Below are 16,771 nucleotides of genomic sequence, written 5' to 3'. Positions count from 1 at the left end.
GTTGTCACAGTTGTTGTCACGGTGATAAATTTTTGCAGTTAAATTTTCTCTAAATTTCTTGGCAAATTATGGCTGAAAAACGTCGGCATTGCTACAATATTGCATAGAAGCTACGTGTGATTGCGTATGCTAAAGAACATGGAAACAGGGAACAGGGCTGCAGAGAGGCATTTCGGGCTACCTCCAATTGAGAAAATGATAAGAACTTGGAGGAATCAGGAAGAGGATCTAAAAAAAGCAACTCACAGCAAACATAACCTACGAAGTGAAACTGCAAAATGGCAAGAACTTGGGGCAGAACTGAATACTTGGATTTTAGACCACAGAAAAGCGGGACTTTCGGTATCTACAAAAAACGATTATTCATCAAGCGAAATCGATAGCCACTATCAGAGGGATCGCCAACTTTACTGGATCAACATCATGGCGTTCAAGATTCATGAAGAGAAACCAGCTATGTATGCGGACTAAAACAAAAATATCACAAAAGATGCCAGCTGAATATGAAAAAAAATATTGAATTTCATCGATTCGTCATTAACGCAAGGAAACGAAAAAATTTTGAACTTGCGCAAATAGGAAACATGGACGAGGTTCCGCTGACTTTTCATGTGCCCTCAAACAAAACTGTAAATTCCAAGGGCACAAAAGGTATTACTGTTAAAACTTCGGGGCACGAAATAACTCACTACACGGTTGTTTTATCCTACTCTACTGATGGGATAAAATTGCCGTCACTATTGATTTTTAAAAGGAAGACGCTACCCAAAGAAAAACTGCTTAAAGGAGCGTTTGTACATGTTCATGCAATAGGCTGGATGGATGAAGAAGGAATGAAGTTATGGATAGATAAAATTTGGTCTAATTTGGTCTAGGCGCCCTGGCGGACTGTTGAAGAAGCCTGCCCTGCTAGTATAGGACCTGTTTCGTTCTCACAGAACAGAAGATGTTAAAAATAAACCCAAGGAATTGAAAACTCAATTAGCTGTAATTCCAGGAAGTCTAACTAGTCAGCTTCAACCTTTGGATGTCTGTATTAATAAACCTTTTAAGAGATTTATGAAGGAGAAGTGGAACAGCTGGATGCAGTCTTCAGATTTTGAGGTTACGCCACCAGGAAGAAGGAAGAGGCCTAACATTTTGCAAGTTTGTGAATGGGTTAAAGCTTCGTGGGATGCTGTGAAAACTGAGACAGTGGTTAAATCATTTAAGAAGTGTGGCATTAGTAATGCGCTGGATGAGGACTCAGATTCTGATTTAGAAGAGGTTTCAAGTGTCTCTTCATTTAGCTCTGGAGATGAATTTCTGGGTTTTGACCAAGAAGATTAAAATAATACCTAGTTATATTAGGTATTTGTTGAACGTAGACCCTACTTATTACTTTATGTTTAAAATACTGTAAATTCATTATAATATTCAGTGATAAAGTTTTTTTTCCTAAAAAAATGTGTACAAAAAAGGGGGTACGTCTTATAGGCCGGTGCGTCTTATACGCCAGCAAATACGGTACTTATTTTCTTAGTCCACTACTAAATCTGCAGTAGTTTCGTAACCTTTTATAGGGTGGAGATGGCATTAGTAATAATAATAATAAAGATGAACACCTCTTTGGAGACCGGTGTGATTTTTTCCCCCACCGGGCAACGATCTTCTGTCTCCAAAACATGTTCACAAACATTGTGGGATTGGAACCTACAGCCTATTGGCGGCTAAGGGAATCTTTACCAACACGGCCAACAAGACTTTCAATTTGCAAAGATTGCCATTTAAGGAATTTGCTGTAGATATTCCAGAGATGAGAGGAATATCTACAGTGGATGAACTAATATTTGGAACATTTATTTACACTTCTGTTTCACTGGTAGAGAAGAAAATGAATATCCAAGTGCAAAATTCACGAGAACGTAATGTGTTCCTTGATAAAATATTAAATGGATTAAAATCAAATATTTTAAAGTTTAATTTGAAAACAAGACGTTGAAAATTAGTGAAAGCATAGCGAAAATTTAGTACATATTCGTGGCTTTTGATCCACCTTAGTTGAAGGGGAGGGGGGGATGTATTTTCATGTATAAGTTAATGCGATATAATACTAATTCAAATCTTCAGACATCCAAAAACGGCCAAATAAATAACTCAGAAAGTAACACAGCCTTTCATGGCAAATATCTTAAAAATAATTATTAGTAGCATTTTTACCTAAGAATATAGTTCTTAAATATTCTTAAGTATGCAATTCTTAAATGGTTTAGCAACAGGTCTGCAGGACTTGTTGTTAAATCATCTAAATAATCTAACCATCTAAACCCCCGAAGGTTTCTCCTTTGCAAAATGCTTAATCATCTATAGATTTCTTTTGTCTACCCATTCTCTGGTTATTCCTGGACTTTTTTTTGATGGATTTTCTTGAAATTCATTATTTGGAATCATTGCAAAAACTTTGTCAATCCATCTATCTCAATTTTTGTTTTAATCAAACTATTTTCGTCTGCAAAATTTGGCAAAATGATTCGATTTGACAGTAACAATTTCTTTAATAGACTTCCTGATGAATTAAATGAAATTTGTATTTAGGATCTCCACTGAAAATTGTGGAGTTAAACACACACACACACAGTGTTGCATGTAGTCCAGTAATGGAATCATGAATCAATGTCGTGACCTGAATGAAATGGAATATGGAATTATAGTGGGAATCTGGTGTACCAGTGTCATGTAAATTGTTGTTCTGCCAGGATGGCCATATACAATAGTTGTAAAAAAGTTTTTTGTTTGTTATCAAGCAACTTATAATAAACAAGAATTTTATTGTTGTATGTGGACACGTTCGAAAGGAAGTGTGCTTTGCATTATTGGATACTAAGGTAACTGATGTCAAGTCAACAGCCTTCATATACAACTACTCTCTATGAAGATACTTCATGCGAAAACTTTGTTTGATTATGCCTGGATATAGGATTAAAAGAAGAATACAATTTCATTTCTATTAAAATTACCGTCTACGACAGTGTCTGGTATACCTGGAATGGTGCGTCAACACAAAACATGAATTCAATGATGGTCACGTGGCTGAAAATATCGAATCGATGCAAGAGGCAGACGAATAGCCAACAGGATCGTAAAGGCTATGCTACAGTAATTGAAATGCTACGACTGATGAAATGACTGCAAACCACAACTAGGAACTGCAAGTAATAATCTAAACTATCCTGAACCTGGAATAGCAAATGAAGTTATCATGCATGTACAACAAAAAAAGCATCTGCTAAGTTGGACAAGGGAACATCAGCACTGAATACTAAAGGATGGAAAAAGGTAGCATGGAGTGAAGAATTTCAGTGCCTCTTATTTCATATGGGCAAAAGGACACAGATATGTCGATATCAGGAACTCTAAGCCATTACTCACTATATGGCAAGGTATCGATGACAGAGTAATAGTCTGGAATATATCTTCCCTGGATGAAATTTGTCAGTGCTCTCATAAACGCTCTCTTGATACGGCAATGGTTGAATTGTGCGATCCTCTTGAATATTGTTGTCGATTAAGTATATCTCCATTTATATTTACCATTTACTCTCTCTGTGTATGATTCACATTTCCAATTGGATAACATGTGTCTCAGAATACTTGTCATCAAGAACGGTTACATGAACATGATGATTTTAATGAGCTGACCTCCCTCAATCAATGGATCCCAGTTCCATTGTGCATCCTTGGAACTAGAACAATATAATGGAACTAGATGTTCATGACAAAGATCCACTGCCAACAAATCGGATGAAACTGAAGGAACTTAAGTCTGTCTAGGAGGCCCACGGACTGCCGTGAGCCTTCAGAATACCCACGTTTACAACTTTTGATATTTTCTTATTATTATACGAGAAATTACAGTGTGGAAACTGATTTGAATAATTATTTTTATAATTATTACAATTAAAACAAGCTGATTTTTTGGTCATTGGCATGCATTGTATTTTTAGTCTTTGTTTAAGATTAGAAGATGAAAAATTTTCTTTATTCTATAATTGCACTTTTTTGTTAGCAAAATTTGACTAAAATATTAGAAATCTGAATAATAATTCCTGAATCGATGGAATTTTAATGAAATTCGAGTTCTCTATTAAATTTTTTCCCGTCATTCCATCTTTGATATCAAACGTCCATTTTAGTGGAATTAGTTCAAACAGTATGTCTATAGTTCACATGTCATAAACGGTTCAATCAAGCATGCAAAATATGAATACGGAATAGGCACTTTTAGGTGTGTTTCCCTTAAGCACCTATAAGAGTTGTTTGGACAGTCCCTCTTTATGCAAGTTATTCCATTGACTAGGAGCTGAACTTTGATTGGATGGATTTATTTAGACTCGATATTTAAAATATTTGTAGAAATTTGTCTAGCAGATCCAACATTTTGTTTCAGTGGAGCCATTTACTATGAAGATTTGATCTCCCTTAGGTAATTCAGACCACCACCGATATCTTCTCCCACCAAGCAACACCCACATAGCTATTTCTAACCAAGAACTGTCTGGCATTATAAGACCGCCAAGTGGGATTACATCCATGACTTCTCTGCCTTATTCCATTGATTGAATTATTGCCTTCATTCTTCCAACCCAAGCATGTGCATTGAACAAATCATTAAAGTAATCCTCACTGGTACTGAAAGCGCCATTCCCCCATTCCATGCTAAATTTCCATCCCCTAAATAAGCTTTGGGTATCAAGAACTTTATCTTCCTTGGCGCTCTTATTGTGCATTGAACAAATCATTAAAGTAATCCTCACTGGTACTGAAAGTGCCATTCCCTCATTCCATGCTAAATTCCCATCCCCTAAATAAGCCATGGGTATCAAGAACTTTATCTTCCTTCACTGCTTATGCTAAACTCCAAAACAGCTTCAGGAGAATCATCAATGCATCGAAAACTGATTTCAGAAGCCAAAAGCAAGAAATTGCTCCATGACCAAATGGCATTGGTGGCTTTGGGCCACTTTGTCCTACTTTTGTCCAGCACTGCTTCCACTATCACCCAGATGGTTCTATTGCATCATCACCCACAAAAGCTAACCTCCTGGCATCTTACTTTTTCTCAAATAATGATTTTGGTAAATGTTTCCGAACCATTCCCAACTTCCAATATTCAGTGCCTCCTTTGACCTTTCATCAGCCAGCTTATGTTCTCTTATTCCATTGGTATGTACCCCTATACCCTGGAAATTGGCCCATGTAGAACCCATTCCTAAGAAGAGTGATAACTTCTTACCATGATATTACTACCAAATGTTTACCACCTAGATCCTCTCCCAAGTACTGGAAAGAGCCATCAACACCCAAGTGCTACCATACCTTGAAGAAATTCAACCACCAACGACCGCAAGTACGGATTCCACAGTGCCAATCAACAGGAGATCTCAGCTGGGTCACTTTTGGAAAATCTCAAGTGCTTGCACTTCATATCTCCAATGCTTTTGACAGGGTATGACACAAGGGAGCTATTAAGTCCACATTATTTGGTCTGTCCCTGTGACTTCTGCAGCTGGCTTACCAGCCTTCTCACTGGACCCATATTGCTCATGATGATGGTCGTTTCTTATCTTTTAATTATGCAGCTAATACCAGAATCACGCAAAGTTCTGTCCTTTGATACATCCTCTAAATGACCGATTGCCATTGTCCACGGAATGCACTTTTTAATGCTTGACAAAGCTTTGAAGTCCCAAATATTAAATTTTAATAAAATCCACCTACTCAAAATGGAGGAATAATTTTCTTATTGGCAGACGGAGAGACAAAACGAATCCCATAGGCATGCAATCTTATAAACACCTGGAATGAATTAGAAAGTTATTAAATACTTTTTCCAATTTTAGCAATTTAGAGCGAGACAGTTATTGCTATTGTTGTTATCGTTATATGGGATAATGGGCAAAGCAACTAAAGCTCTAAGGCCAATATTATGTTAGTTAATTGCTATCGTTCTTTTGTCAGGGTTGCTTGCTTTTTTTTTTTTTTTGGTCTGAAAAATTGAGTTTTGAGGAATGAAACCTTCCGTTTTGAGACCAGCTAACTTACCTTTAGTTGAAAAGCTCTTAGAAAGACAGGATTCAGATTCATGATATTAGCTAACTTAAGACGTATAGCTGGCTATTTGTAAGATTGATATTAACAAAAAATATGATTCATTAAAAACATAAGACATGCGTTTTAATGGCAAATATTAAAACGTTTTACCCACAAAAGCTTGGCAGTTTATAACACACTAGTACCATGGAACCATGAGTCAGAGAATCCTGGGCCTTGCTGCTGAGGCTAAACAACTTTCGAAAATTTTATGTCTTCATTATGAAAATGGTGGTTTCAGAATGAGATAATAAAGCCGACATTTGCTTAAGACACATTCACAAATATCCATACCAAAGTGAAATTCGAGCCAACAGCCTGTTGGTTGTAATGCAATGCTATCTACTCAGATTGGCATTGTAAACTGTATGTGTTATGTACGAGTATTTAATGTTATATAGATCGGACACGTTGGGTGGTTAAAGATCACAACTCTTGCACTAGGATGACTCTAATCTATGAATTACCTAGCGGTTGGGCAGAAGTATTTTTGGCATATTTCTGATATCAGACATTTTTTTAAAATCGTTTTGTAGGGTGAAGTTAAATCTCTGCCTGAGGTACTAAAATTATTTATTGCCATGACTGAGAATTTGTTTTGCAGACAAATGAAAAACTGGAAGTTTTCCTTAGTAAGCTTTATTACCAATACCAGTGGTTAACTTTAATTGTATTGCAAAAGCAGGCATCTTTTCCCTTGCCTATGAAGGAGAAGAATGTTTATAAGGGCTTTCCAACTAAATGAGAACTAGAGACACAATAACTCGCCTTCGGTTGAAACGTATTTATAAACGTATCCTAGACAGAATCAGAACTCTGCTCACAGACTAAAGTGTCGTATTTAAGTATCTTTTTAACATGCACCCTCAGAATCATGTATTTTTAAACTATTTAAAACAAAGTAGCTCTTTTGGGTCGTATAACAGTATGAAATAATGCATTTTCTTAACACTGTAAATCACAAGTGTAAATTAAACACTGTAAATCACAAGTGTTTTTAACTCATTTAAAATGTGATCATGGAAATCCTTTGCTGTTTTCTTTTTAATTAATCCATTTTATTACTGCTTTGAGATACATCTATCTCATAGATAGATACATCTATCTAATTCAATATCCTAGGGATTTTCTTCACACTACAGTTGGATTTTCTCCACATTACAGTTGGAGAAGAAAGGCAATGAAATGGTGAGAAGTGGCAGCTCTCAGGTATTAATTTACAGTTCCCGTTTCCCTTCTCTTCCAGCAGGTAAAAGTAATTTTGCTTACAGTTGCCTGTATACCTCACTAATATGTTATATGTTATGCAGTTTTTCGTGTATGAGATTCATATAAAAATATGGCCGTATAAAGATGATTTTGTGTTTTTAAACGCGCGACTATTATCTCTTCGACTTCAACTCCCCATACAGCAAGGTGGGGAGAGAGAGAGAGAGAGAGAACCTACAAATCACATTTAATTATTCTCATTTGAGGCATTTAGATTTATTTTTGGCAATAATTTTTTTGTCACGGCAAAAATTTAGAAAACAGAATTGTCTGTGGTCTGTGAGTTTAAAATTGTAACTGATCTCATTGGTTATTTGAAACAACATTCGATATCCATTGAAATTTATTTCAAATAACTTTTGGCATTTATTTCAAAATATTTAAAATGAAAACATGATCTCTGTTTCTTATTTACTATTCAGAGAACACACAACTAACAGACGCACATAACTAATAGTATCGTGTAGTGTAGAGTGTAATTTTAAAACTTAAAATTTCAAGAATCTATATTTTCGTTTATCTAGTTTTTAATATTTGTATTATTGTGGAAAATATGACAATCATCTATAAAAGAGACGTTGAAGATAGTATGCTTACAACAATGATGAGTAAACAACCCACTTTTCTCCTATATATATTTGGAAACGACCCGATGTTTTTTTTTTTCGGTTCTCTAGTAAGATTAATCCTAATTGTTATATTATAGTATGAAAATATTTTGAAAAGATTTGTAGTGGTTTCTCAAAAAAGAATAAAGTAATAATATATTTTATGCACTGTATTGGAACTGCAAACTGCAGCCACTACAATATGGCCTTGGCAGCATCTGCGTAGGGTCAAAACCACTAGAGTCCGCTAGCATCGCCCGCCTACAAGGAACGTTGCCATGCCCCGTCTCATAAGCGATAACTGGCAGGGTCAGTTGAGAGTGTGGAAATCAGACGGGCAGGATCTTTCTGGAATTACTGTAGTTATTATGTATATTTTTTGCTTGTAATATTGTGTTGACCCCTTTTCTGCCCAGGTGTGAAAGATCCGCCCATAAGTTGTCTATAATGTAGCAGAAGTTGCGAGTTAAATTTTATACTTGTTAAGCCTTACATCGTAGTGTGTAGCTTTCACCATCCATAACTGTGTTAGTCCCGCAGTACGTAGATTGTTCCTGAACCGTTCAGTTGAACAATCAAAACAATTTGTGCTTATGATTTAAAAGTGAAGTAAGAGAGTATCTACGCCAGTCTTCGGTAGTAGCCTAGCAACAAGGAAACGAGTAGTTTCCCCCCTGTATGCGGGCTTGGATAAGACAACGACCCCATAAGCCTCGTGGTATTATCAGTTCTGCGGCGCCTTTGGCGAGTAGCTGCGTCGTCCCAGTATCTCCGTACGTTAAGTGGTAGGGAGCTAGTCTGTCACGGCCTGATTTTGTGGCATAAAAACTGGAAAAAGCACTCAGCTCTGTGTTTTCGATTATAAACAACATTTTTGTTGTGTGCAGTGTCTGTGAATCTTAGTTTCTTCGTTCGTGTGAATTTAATCATCGGTGGATATCGATACACTTGCCTCGTCGGAAGATTTACGTGCACCAAGCAGTCCATACTCAGCATTGAAAAGGAACAGCGCAGAAAGGAAATTTGCGTCCTGTCTGCCAGTTCGCCCATTCTTTGTGTCTGGTGTGCCTCAAGAGGTACCCCGCCCTGCTTAGCTGCCAATGTTAACTACTATGGTTGCTGGGTTTTATGAGACCAACGGCAATGAGATGTATACATCAGGTACCGAGTTTTATACCGAGTTTTGCTTCGGAGTCCAGGATATGTGCTCCCACCTGCCGTGCGTCTTTCATGGTAAGGCTTAGTTACAAGTGTTCGTTTGTTGGTGGTCTGTGTTTATACAGTCATTTTTAATGTTGTGTAAGATGCCTTTGAATTCCATAGACTAGCAGAATCAGTTATTATGAACCGAATCAGTATAAATTAATGGTAACAAGGTGTTTCTGACGAACATATGCTTTTATTTTTTTTCTCGTGGGTGGGAGAAAGGTGGAGGTAATGCTTATCACTCGTTTGGTATAAAAGATTTGTTTTGTGTGAAAAATTATGTTTTTAATATATTATAAAGTGAGAATTAGTATTTTTCGACGAGATAAGCCACATCATTTAGATGCCTAACTTTTTAGTACTATTAAAAAACGAACCTTGCCTTACTACTAATTATTTTCCATCATCCTAATCAGTATTTGATTTAATTTTTTTTTTTTAATATCAAGTAAACCATGAAGTGCAGTTATGAAAGTGTAAATAAATAGTAATACAAGTGTAAAGTTTTTTCAAAGATCGAGTGAAGCGTTTCATCATTCTCAGTATCACTCCATCAATAACATAATCTTAATGCAGTGTTTAAAATAGAAATATTTCAGTTAGCAGTACATTGAATAACGTATTTTTAGATTTTATAATGATCATGAAATGATCCCAAAATATTTTCAGGTAGTAAGATTTTTAGTTATGAATGGACAGTACACATTTCGATTTTGCTGTTATTTGGCATCATATTAAAAGACAGAACATTCGCTATTGAAATTTATGAAATAATCTAATATACTGGGATACATAATCCCTCAATCTCGTGCACAGAATCATAATTCACTGTTTTTTTTTTAGAGCGGATCTTTATCGGAATTGCATACTTACTTACATATGTTAGTATGCATTCTTGATGCAGTTTCATTCACTCTAGGTTTTGTGGGAGTGCCTGGGGGAAACCCTTAGTCGCGCACACTGCTTCAAATATAAGTGCTGTATACCTACTTTTGGAAAGGGGTAAGGTATTGCATTATAACATCTTGAGGACTACAATTTTTTTTATTATTATATTAAATTTTCTGTAATAATAATTTCCAGTTTCATCCAAATGTTTTCGAGGATTTAGAGTTCACACATTTATTCTACACTAGCAGTACAACTGAATAATTTTCTCCGAAATGCTACTATAAATGAGAGGTAATATAAATCCTTCATAATTTCCTTTTCCCCTTCCCATCAGTTGTGAATTAATAATATAATGTATCAAATAATGTAACATAGAAATGTGATTACATTAGGCACTTTTTTTTAGAAGAAAAGTTTAAATTGTAATGCAAGCTGTTCAGATCTGCTCTGAATTCTATATATAACCCGGTACTGATACATGTGGGCCATTTTTAAGATAACGTTTATAGGCTCCAAAAGCATTAAGTATTTTTAGGGAGGATTCTATTATACAAGGTTGTGTCAAGAGTATTTAATGCGAGTTAGTTTCCCCAACTTATTTTACATGTGATTGTATTTAAGAATTGGTTTGTTATATGTTGAATTCAAAAGATCAAACAAGCCATGTGGTAGCCGTTATACTGCTGGGTGGCAGCAGTAAAAAAAAAATAAAATAAAAAAAAATATTATTTTGTATAATTGCTCGATCTCATGAGTAACATGGGGATGAAAAGAGCAAGATACTTACCGAATTGGTCACGCCGCTATTTAATAAATATTTGTCATATGTAGGAGAAAAAGTGAGTCCTCAGGCTCCATGTAGGTGTCATATAAAAATATGCATAGCGAAAATACCCTGTGGAATTTTTATGCATGTTATTTGCTTAAGTGATTGTTTCAGAACGAAACTTTTCCCAAAGGCGATATTATTAAACACTTTTAGAAAGTTATAATGCATAATTTTCAAGCTAGACAACTATTTTGCAAGTTGACCACCTCTCTATAGAAATGGACTTATTTTTGAAACATTTCAACCGTGAACAGCTAAGCTAATTGTCTGACGACATTGGCTGCTGGTTTTGTATAACGTTTTTTAAATTCACTAACATGAAAACCTAGTTAAGCATTATTTACATAATTCCTTGTGTATTCACATACAAAGAGAAATACTACTTCTTATTTTTCACTTTTAAGCAATTATGTAGTGTTTGCAATTCAAATTTCCTAGGTTATAGCTCTTTGTAAACCTTTTCAATAATGGTAATAGTAGACATATTAATATATTAATAGATTTGTCTTCTGACAAAGTAAATTGCTTTGGATTAGTTAATAGGATCAGTGTGATGGAAACTGAAAAATGTTAGGCATTAAGGAATGCAAACACAAAATATTAATCTGAGTATTTGTTTGAAGTCTGTCTTTTGTTTATTGAGTATTAATTTTATTTTGGTGACTGTTGTGTGAACTTTTTTGTGAGATGTTAACATCTTGCATCATACCACCTTAAATTAAACTGTAGTCTGAATGTAATACAAAAATTTCTTTGCCAGTTTCTTCAAACTGCTGTTTGTGGTGCATATTTGTAATGCAAAAACTTGTTCGCACTACAAACAAGACCCAGTTAGTTCTGAGTTATGCTATCAAGGCCATAACTCAGAACTTTGTTTTGTTTTGGCATTGTGCTTTTTGGTGGTAGATTGTAATGTAGGTGGATTGTGTAGAGTGAACTTCTACAATAACTCAATGGAGGTGTCATAATCAGGACTGTTGCAATTTACTAAGCAATCAAGGCAATTCATAGGAGCAGCAAGTTTAGAGAGCAGCAGAAACCAACAAAATTGTATCTTAATCACATAAAAAGTTTAATTTTACATATTTCCTTGAATTTAGGAGTGGCATATACTCTGACAACTGTCCTGCATATAATAATAGTAATAATATATTTTATTTATATTGAGAAAAGTACTTATTTTTTTTAAATATAAGCAAGTGGATTACAACACTCGTAGAACTTATGCTTTCTTAGTAAACAGATATATAGTCAGGGCTTGAAAAATATCCTTGTCAGTGGTGAGTAGTTGCAGAATGAGCAAAATAGATATTTTTTATTTAATAATAAAATAAATAAATCTTGGGTGAGTACATTTATTGCATGGCAAGTAGGGTTTGCATAATTTTTTGTCAGAACAACAAAAGTTTCCAGAGTTAATTTTTCATTGTTTTGACACAAAGAAATGGAATTGATCCAAATGAAAATGCAAGAAAAATTTTGAGCAGGTTTATAAAATCTGCTCTGCTTTTTTTAAATTATAAATTGCTTGTTGAGAGCTAATATACTGCTCTTTATCAATAAAATTTCCATGCCAATAACTATTCTGATGTATTAGAGATACTGTAACTAAAGAATGTCAATTAGTGGTGCTAAATGTTATATCTTATGACAAGGATATAATTCAAGATAGCATTATAATTAGAGAAAAATACAAGCATTTGGGATGGAGGTTATTAGTGTAATTGTACAGCAGTACAATTACACTAATAACCAGCAGTACATGCATATAGAGAAAATGTCTGGTTGATTTACCATCTAGTGACAATTCCCTTGCATCTTTTTTTTGCATCCAAGATTTCAAGCTTTTGTGTTTGAAGATTAAATGTTGCATTACATTTATGGTGGTGTTTTCATTGTATGAGAGCGAGAGATGGAGACAGATGGTTTATATATAATTAAAAATTATTGTTTAATATTTAGCCAAAGTCAAATTGCTAACTTGGGAACAACAACAAAATAAAAACTTTCTTTCTCTCTCTGTGTGTGTGACATAGCGGATTTACTTGGCTGAGAGACATATTTTTAAAAAAAAAGATTTATATATATATAATGTATGTTTAAAATTATTAACTGACTTAAACACTGAGAAAAAATATAAGAGATTTAATAAGGTTTCACTACTAGTTTCATCGAAAATACCGAATTCATCAGGTGAATACAGTACCATGGAGAAAACAACATCTTAAAAATATGTTATACTTTAGACAAACACAGACTTTAGAACAAGTAGTAGTTGTTTGAAATTGAGTCCGAGCATTAGTTCTGGCATGAAGCACTTTGCGTGTGAATGATATCATGAGTATGCCAAAACTGGATTACAGTGCTATGTGAATCGGGTAGGCTGTAATTGAGATTGCCGTTTAGCTGGGTAGGGTCAAGAACGATTTCTTTTGGATTCCAAGATATGTCTTTCTAATTCATCGGAGCATTTCTGGATGTTTGAAGTTAAGTTCCAGTCTATTCGATGTTGTCGTCCTTCAACATTGGTATTTGCAGAGAATAAAACTTGCCTGGATAAAGCACTAGCATGGGTTCTGTTATAAGAAATGTCACATTGGTGTTCTTCTAGGCAAAGAGGGATGGACTTTTCTGTCTGGCCATAATATGGTTTGCTGCAACTTATATATATAAATAAAATTTTTTGTTCAATAATACTACAAGATAGTGAAAGCAGGATTTTCAGATCCTTAACTTTATGTCTTAACCACAATGTAAACCTACAGTATAGTAATCTTTTTTTCTGGTGGGACTTACGTGGAAATTGGGATCAGCCATAGACAATTTTTAATATTTATGGCTAATTAAATTAAATTACAATAAATATTTATTAAAGCAAATATTTAGTGCATTTGAGAGGTTAACCTAATCAATAACATTAAATGGTCACATTAACTAGAACTCTTAATATTTATAATATTTACTTCATAATTTCAAACACTAAGTAATGTGATGCTCCATTGTCAGAAGAGAATCTAATATTTGTGATTAGCCAGTCAATTGTTTAATTACAGGAACATGCAAATGACTGAATGAATTTCTTACTTCTTAAAAGTTAATAACCTATCTTAAATAGTGAAACCAGTGTACTAAAAGAATCTTCGGTTTATTTTCCAAGAATGTTGAAGTATATCTTCTCATTCCTTTTAGGCAGAATAAACAATGTTATTCTCTCCATTTGAAAAAGGGTTTCATGAGAAGTCTTCAAATGAAGAATCAAGCCTTTATATACATTGCATCATAAAACATACCGATCACTTATTCTTTCCCCAACTACATACCACCACATAATAAACACTATGAGGATGTGGTAATTCTCCCTTTTTCTGATCACAATAGTTTATTTTTGCAAAATTTACTTGATGCATTACTCTCTAAACATGGTTACCTATTGTTTTGCAACATGCTGTTTTGGAGTGATGCTTTTTTTTTTTTGCAGAACAAATGAAATGACAAATGATTTTCATTTCATTTGGCTAGTTATAGCCAATCTGATATTACAGATTGGCTATAATGGTAGTCTTTATTTCAATAAAAAAATCTTTTTCAGTTTGTCTGAAACTGTAATTTTATTTAAGTTGAAATTTCCTAATATTAATGTATAGATTAAATTTATTATTGTTTTATCAAACATATGTTCAACATTTAAAACCTGTACCATGGAATTAACTTCTGGAAATGCACTTCATATTTTCAGGCTTTCATTATAACCGTTGATATTTTAATCCTGGAATGCTAATATACTATATGTAGAAGATTTGTGCTGGGAGAAACTCATGTCAGAGACTTAATGGAGTCAAACAGCACTTAAAAGGATTAAAAATGTTCGCTGAGACATCGTCAGGGAGTACCATATGAGACTTGTAACACACACACACACACAAAACAGCCACATATAACTAAGTGAAACACATGGACAAGAGACTTTTTATACTGTGGGAGCTGTTGCCATTAGATGAAGTGTATTGTATATGATAAGATTTTGCTGTAAGAGAGGAATTATTGAAACAAAAAGTTATAGGTGCTATTGGTGGAAAAGTTTGAATGTATCTGCCTGTGTGAATGGGCTTCCTGTATACTGAAAAGGACAGGTTACTGTTGGGTAGGTATGTTACCGAGGTGTCTAGAAAGGCTAAACTATTATTAGTTTTTTCCATGGTAAGCTGTATTCTAGGGTAAAGGCTATTGAGTTGAGAGAGGAAAGTGTGTCTTGGCCATGAGGCCAAATGGAGAGCACTTCATTACCAGATAGGTAAGGGAGGGGCTGAGTCAAGAGCTTGTTTTTCAAAATATTCCATAAAAAATATTGGCAAGGGAGGTGAGAGGAGAGAACCCGTTGAGGTGCCTTCTATCTGTTTATAAATTTTGTGCCTTCAAGAGAAATATCCAGAATGGATAGCAAAGGAAAACAGATCAGTAATATCAGGAGAAAAAATTTCTTCTTCCTTTATTATTATTATTATTATTATTATTATTATTATTATCATTATTATTATCGTGAGCAACTCCAAGGAGTCGACAGACTCATCGAGGGAAGCCTCAACATCATGTCAAGAGCAACTATTCGACATTCACATAGTATCTATCATACCTCGCCTTGAACTCATTCAGTCATAGCACCCACAACAGACTCTGGCAACTTATTCCACTCATTCGCCACTCTCCAAGTAAAAAACCTAGTTCTAACACCCCTGCTAACCACACTCTTGCCCAGCTTCCATGTATGTTTTTATTTATTATATTATATTATATTTTATTATATATTTGTTATTATTTTTTTATTTATTATTTTTAGAATAAATTTAGTTTAATCCTTTATCCAAGTGTAAGCAAACAAAGTTTGCACCTGAAATATTTTCAGGACTGAGGCAACTTGTGGTAAAGGTGGACCAAGCTCTCATCACTCATTATCTTAGTATCTCCCATAATGCAAAGCACATCTCCTTGTGGACATGTATAATGCTATACATTAAGGGAAGGACCACTACCCAGACCGGTTTCAACCTTTATTGAGGTCTCGTCAATGGGAGCCAGACCCAGAGGTAATGATACTAAGGTGGAAGCAATGAAGAAGTCACTGCCATGAGTTGCCTCAGTCCTGAAGATACTTCAGGCACAAACTTTGTTTGCTTACACTTGGATAAAGGATTAAACTAAATTTATTATAGTCTAACTAAGTGGAAAAAAACTTCCATGTTTCTCTAAATCCAGAGCGATTTAATAATAAGGTGAGTCATCTTTTGGCAACTCGTATAGGTAAATATGACTTCTTCATTGCTTCCACTTAAGTACCTAAAGTGTCACCACCTCTGGGTCTGGCCCCCACTGATGAGACCTGAATAAAGGTCAAAACCGGTCTGGGTAGTGGCCTTTCCCTTAATGCATATCATTAAGATATGTCTGCAAGGAGATGTGCTTTGTATTATGGGAGATACTAAGACAAGGAGTGATGAGAGCTTGGTCCACCTTTGCCACGAGTTGCCTCAGTCTTGAAGATACTTCAGGTGCAAACTTTGTTTGCTTACACTTGGATAAAGGATTAAACTAAGTTTATAGTCTTACCAAGTGGAAAAAACTTCCAACTTCTTCCTATATGAGTGACAAGGTGTCATGTTAAGAGGATATTGGTGAATCGTGAAGCGATATCAAAGCTAACCAAAATATTTGTATTTAAGTTTAAATTCTCAATAGAAATTTAAAATGCATATGTTTTTATATACATAGATATAGAAAATATTTTACCTTGGGTATAAAGGTGATGATGTGCTTTGCATTAAGGGTAAATATTAAGATTAGTGAT

The 16,771-nt window shown here is 34.7% G+C and overlaps 1 protein-coding gene across 2 annotated transcripts in view; it reads left to right on the top strand.

The window, feature by feature from the left end:
• Positions 1-8,369: 8,369 nt before the first annotated feature.
• Positions 8,370-16,771, top strand: part of LOC150094746 (fibronectin type-III domain-containing protein 3A-like) — a 379,873-nt gene continuing 371,471 nt past the window's right edge. For both annotated transcript variants that reach the window (XM_090411064.1, XM_090411062.1), the window contains exon 1: positions 8,370-9,239. In XM_090411064.1, the coding sequence (XP_090267190.1) occupies positions 9,107-9,239 (133 nt within the window). In that variant the 5' untranslated portion in view covers positions 8,370-9,106. The remainder of the gene's footprint in view (positions 9,240-16,771) is intronic.

Source organism: Typopeltis vanoorti, chromosome 21 (genome assembly GCF_054136105.1).
Source record: "Typopeltis vanoorti isolate ZY-2024b chromosome 21, IOZ_Tvanoo_1.0, whole genome shotgun sequence".
NCBI classification, from domain to species: Eukaryota; Metazoa; Arthropoda; class Arachnida; order Uropygi; family Thelyphonidae; genus Typopeltis; species Typopeltis vanoorti.
Note: the sequence above shows the minus strand (reverse complement) of the source record. Positions and strands in the feature narration are given on the sequence as shown.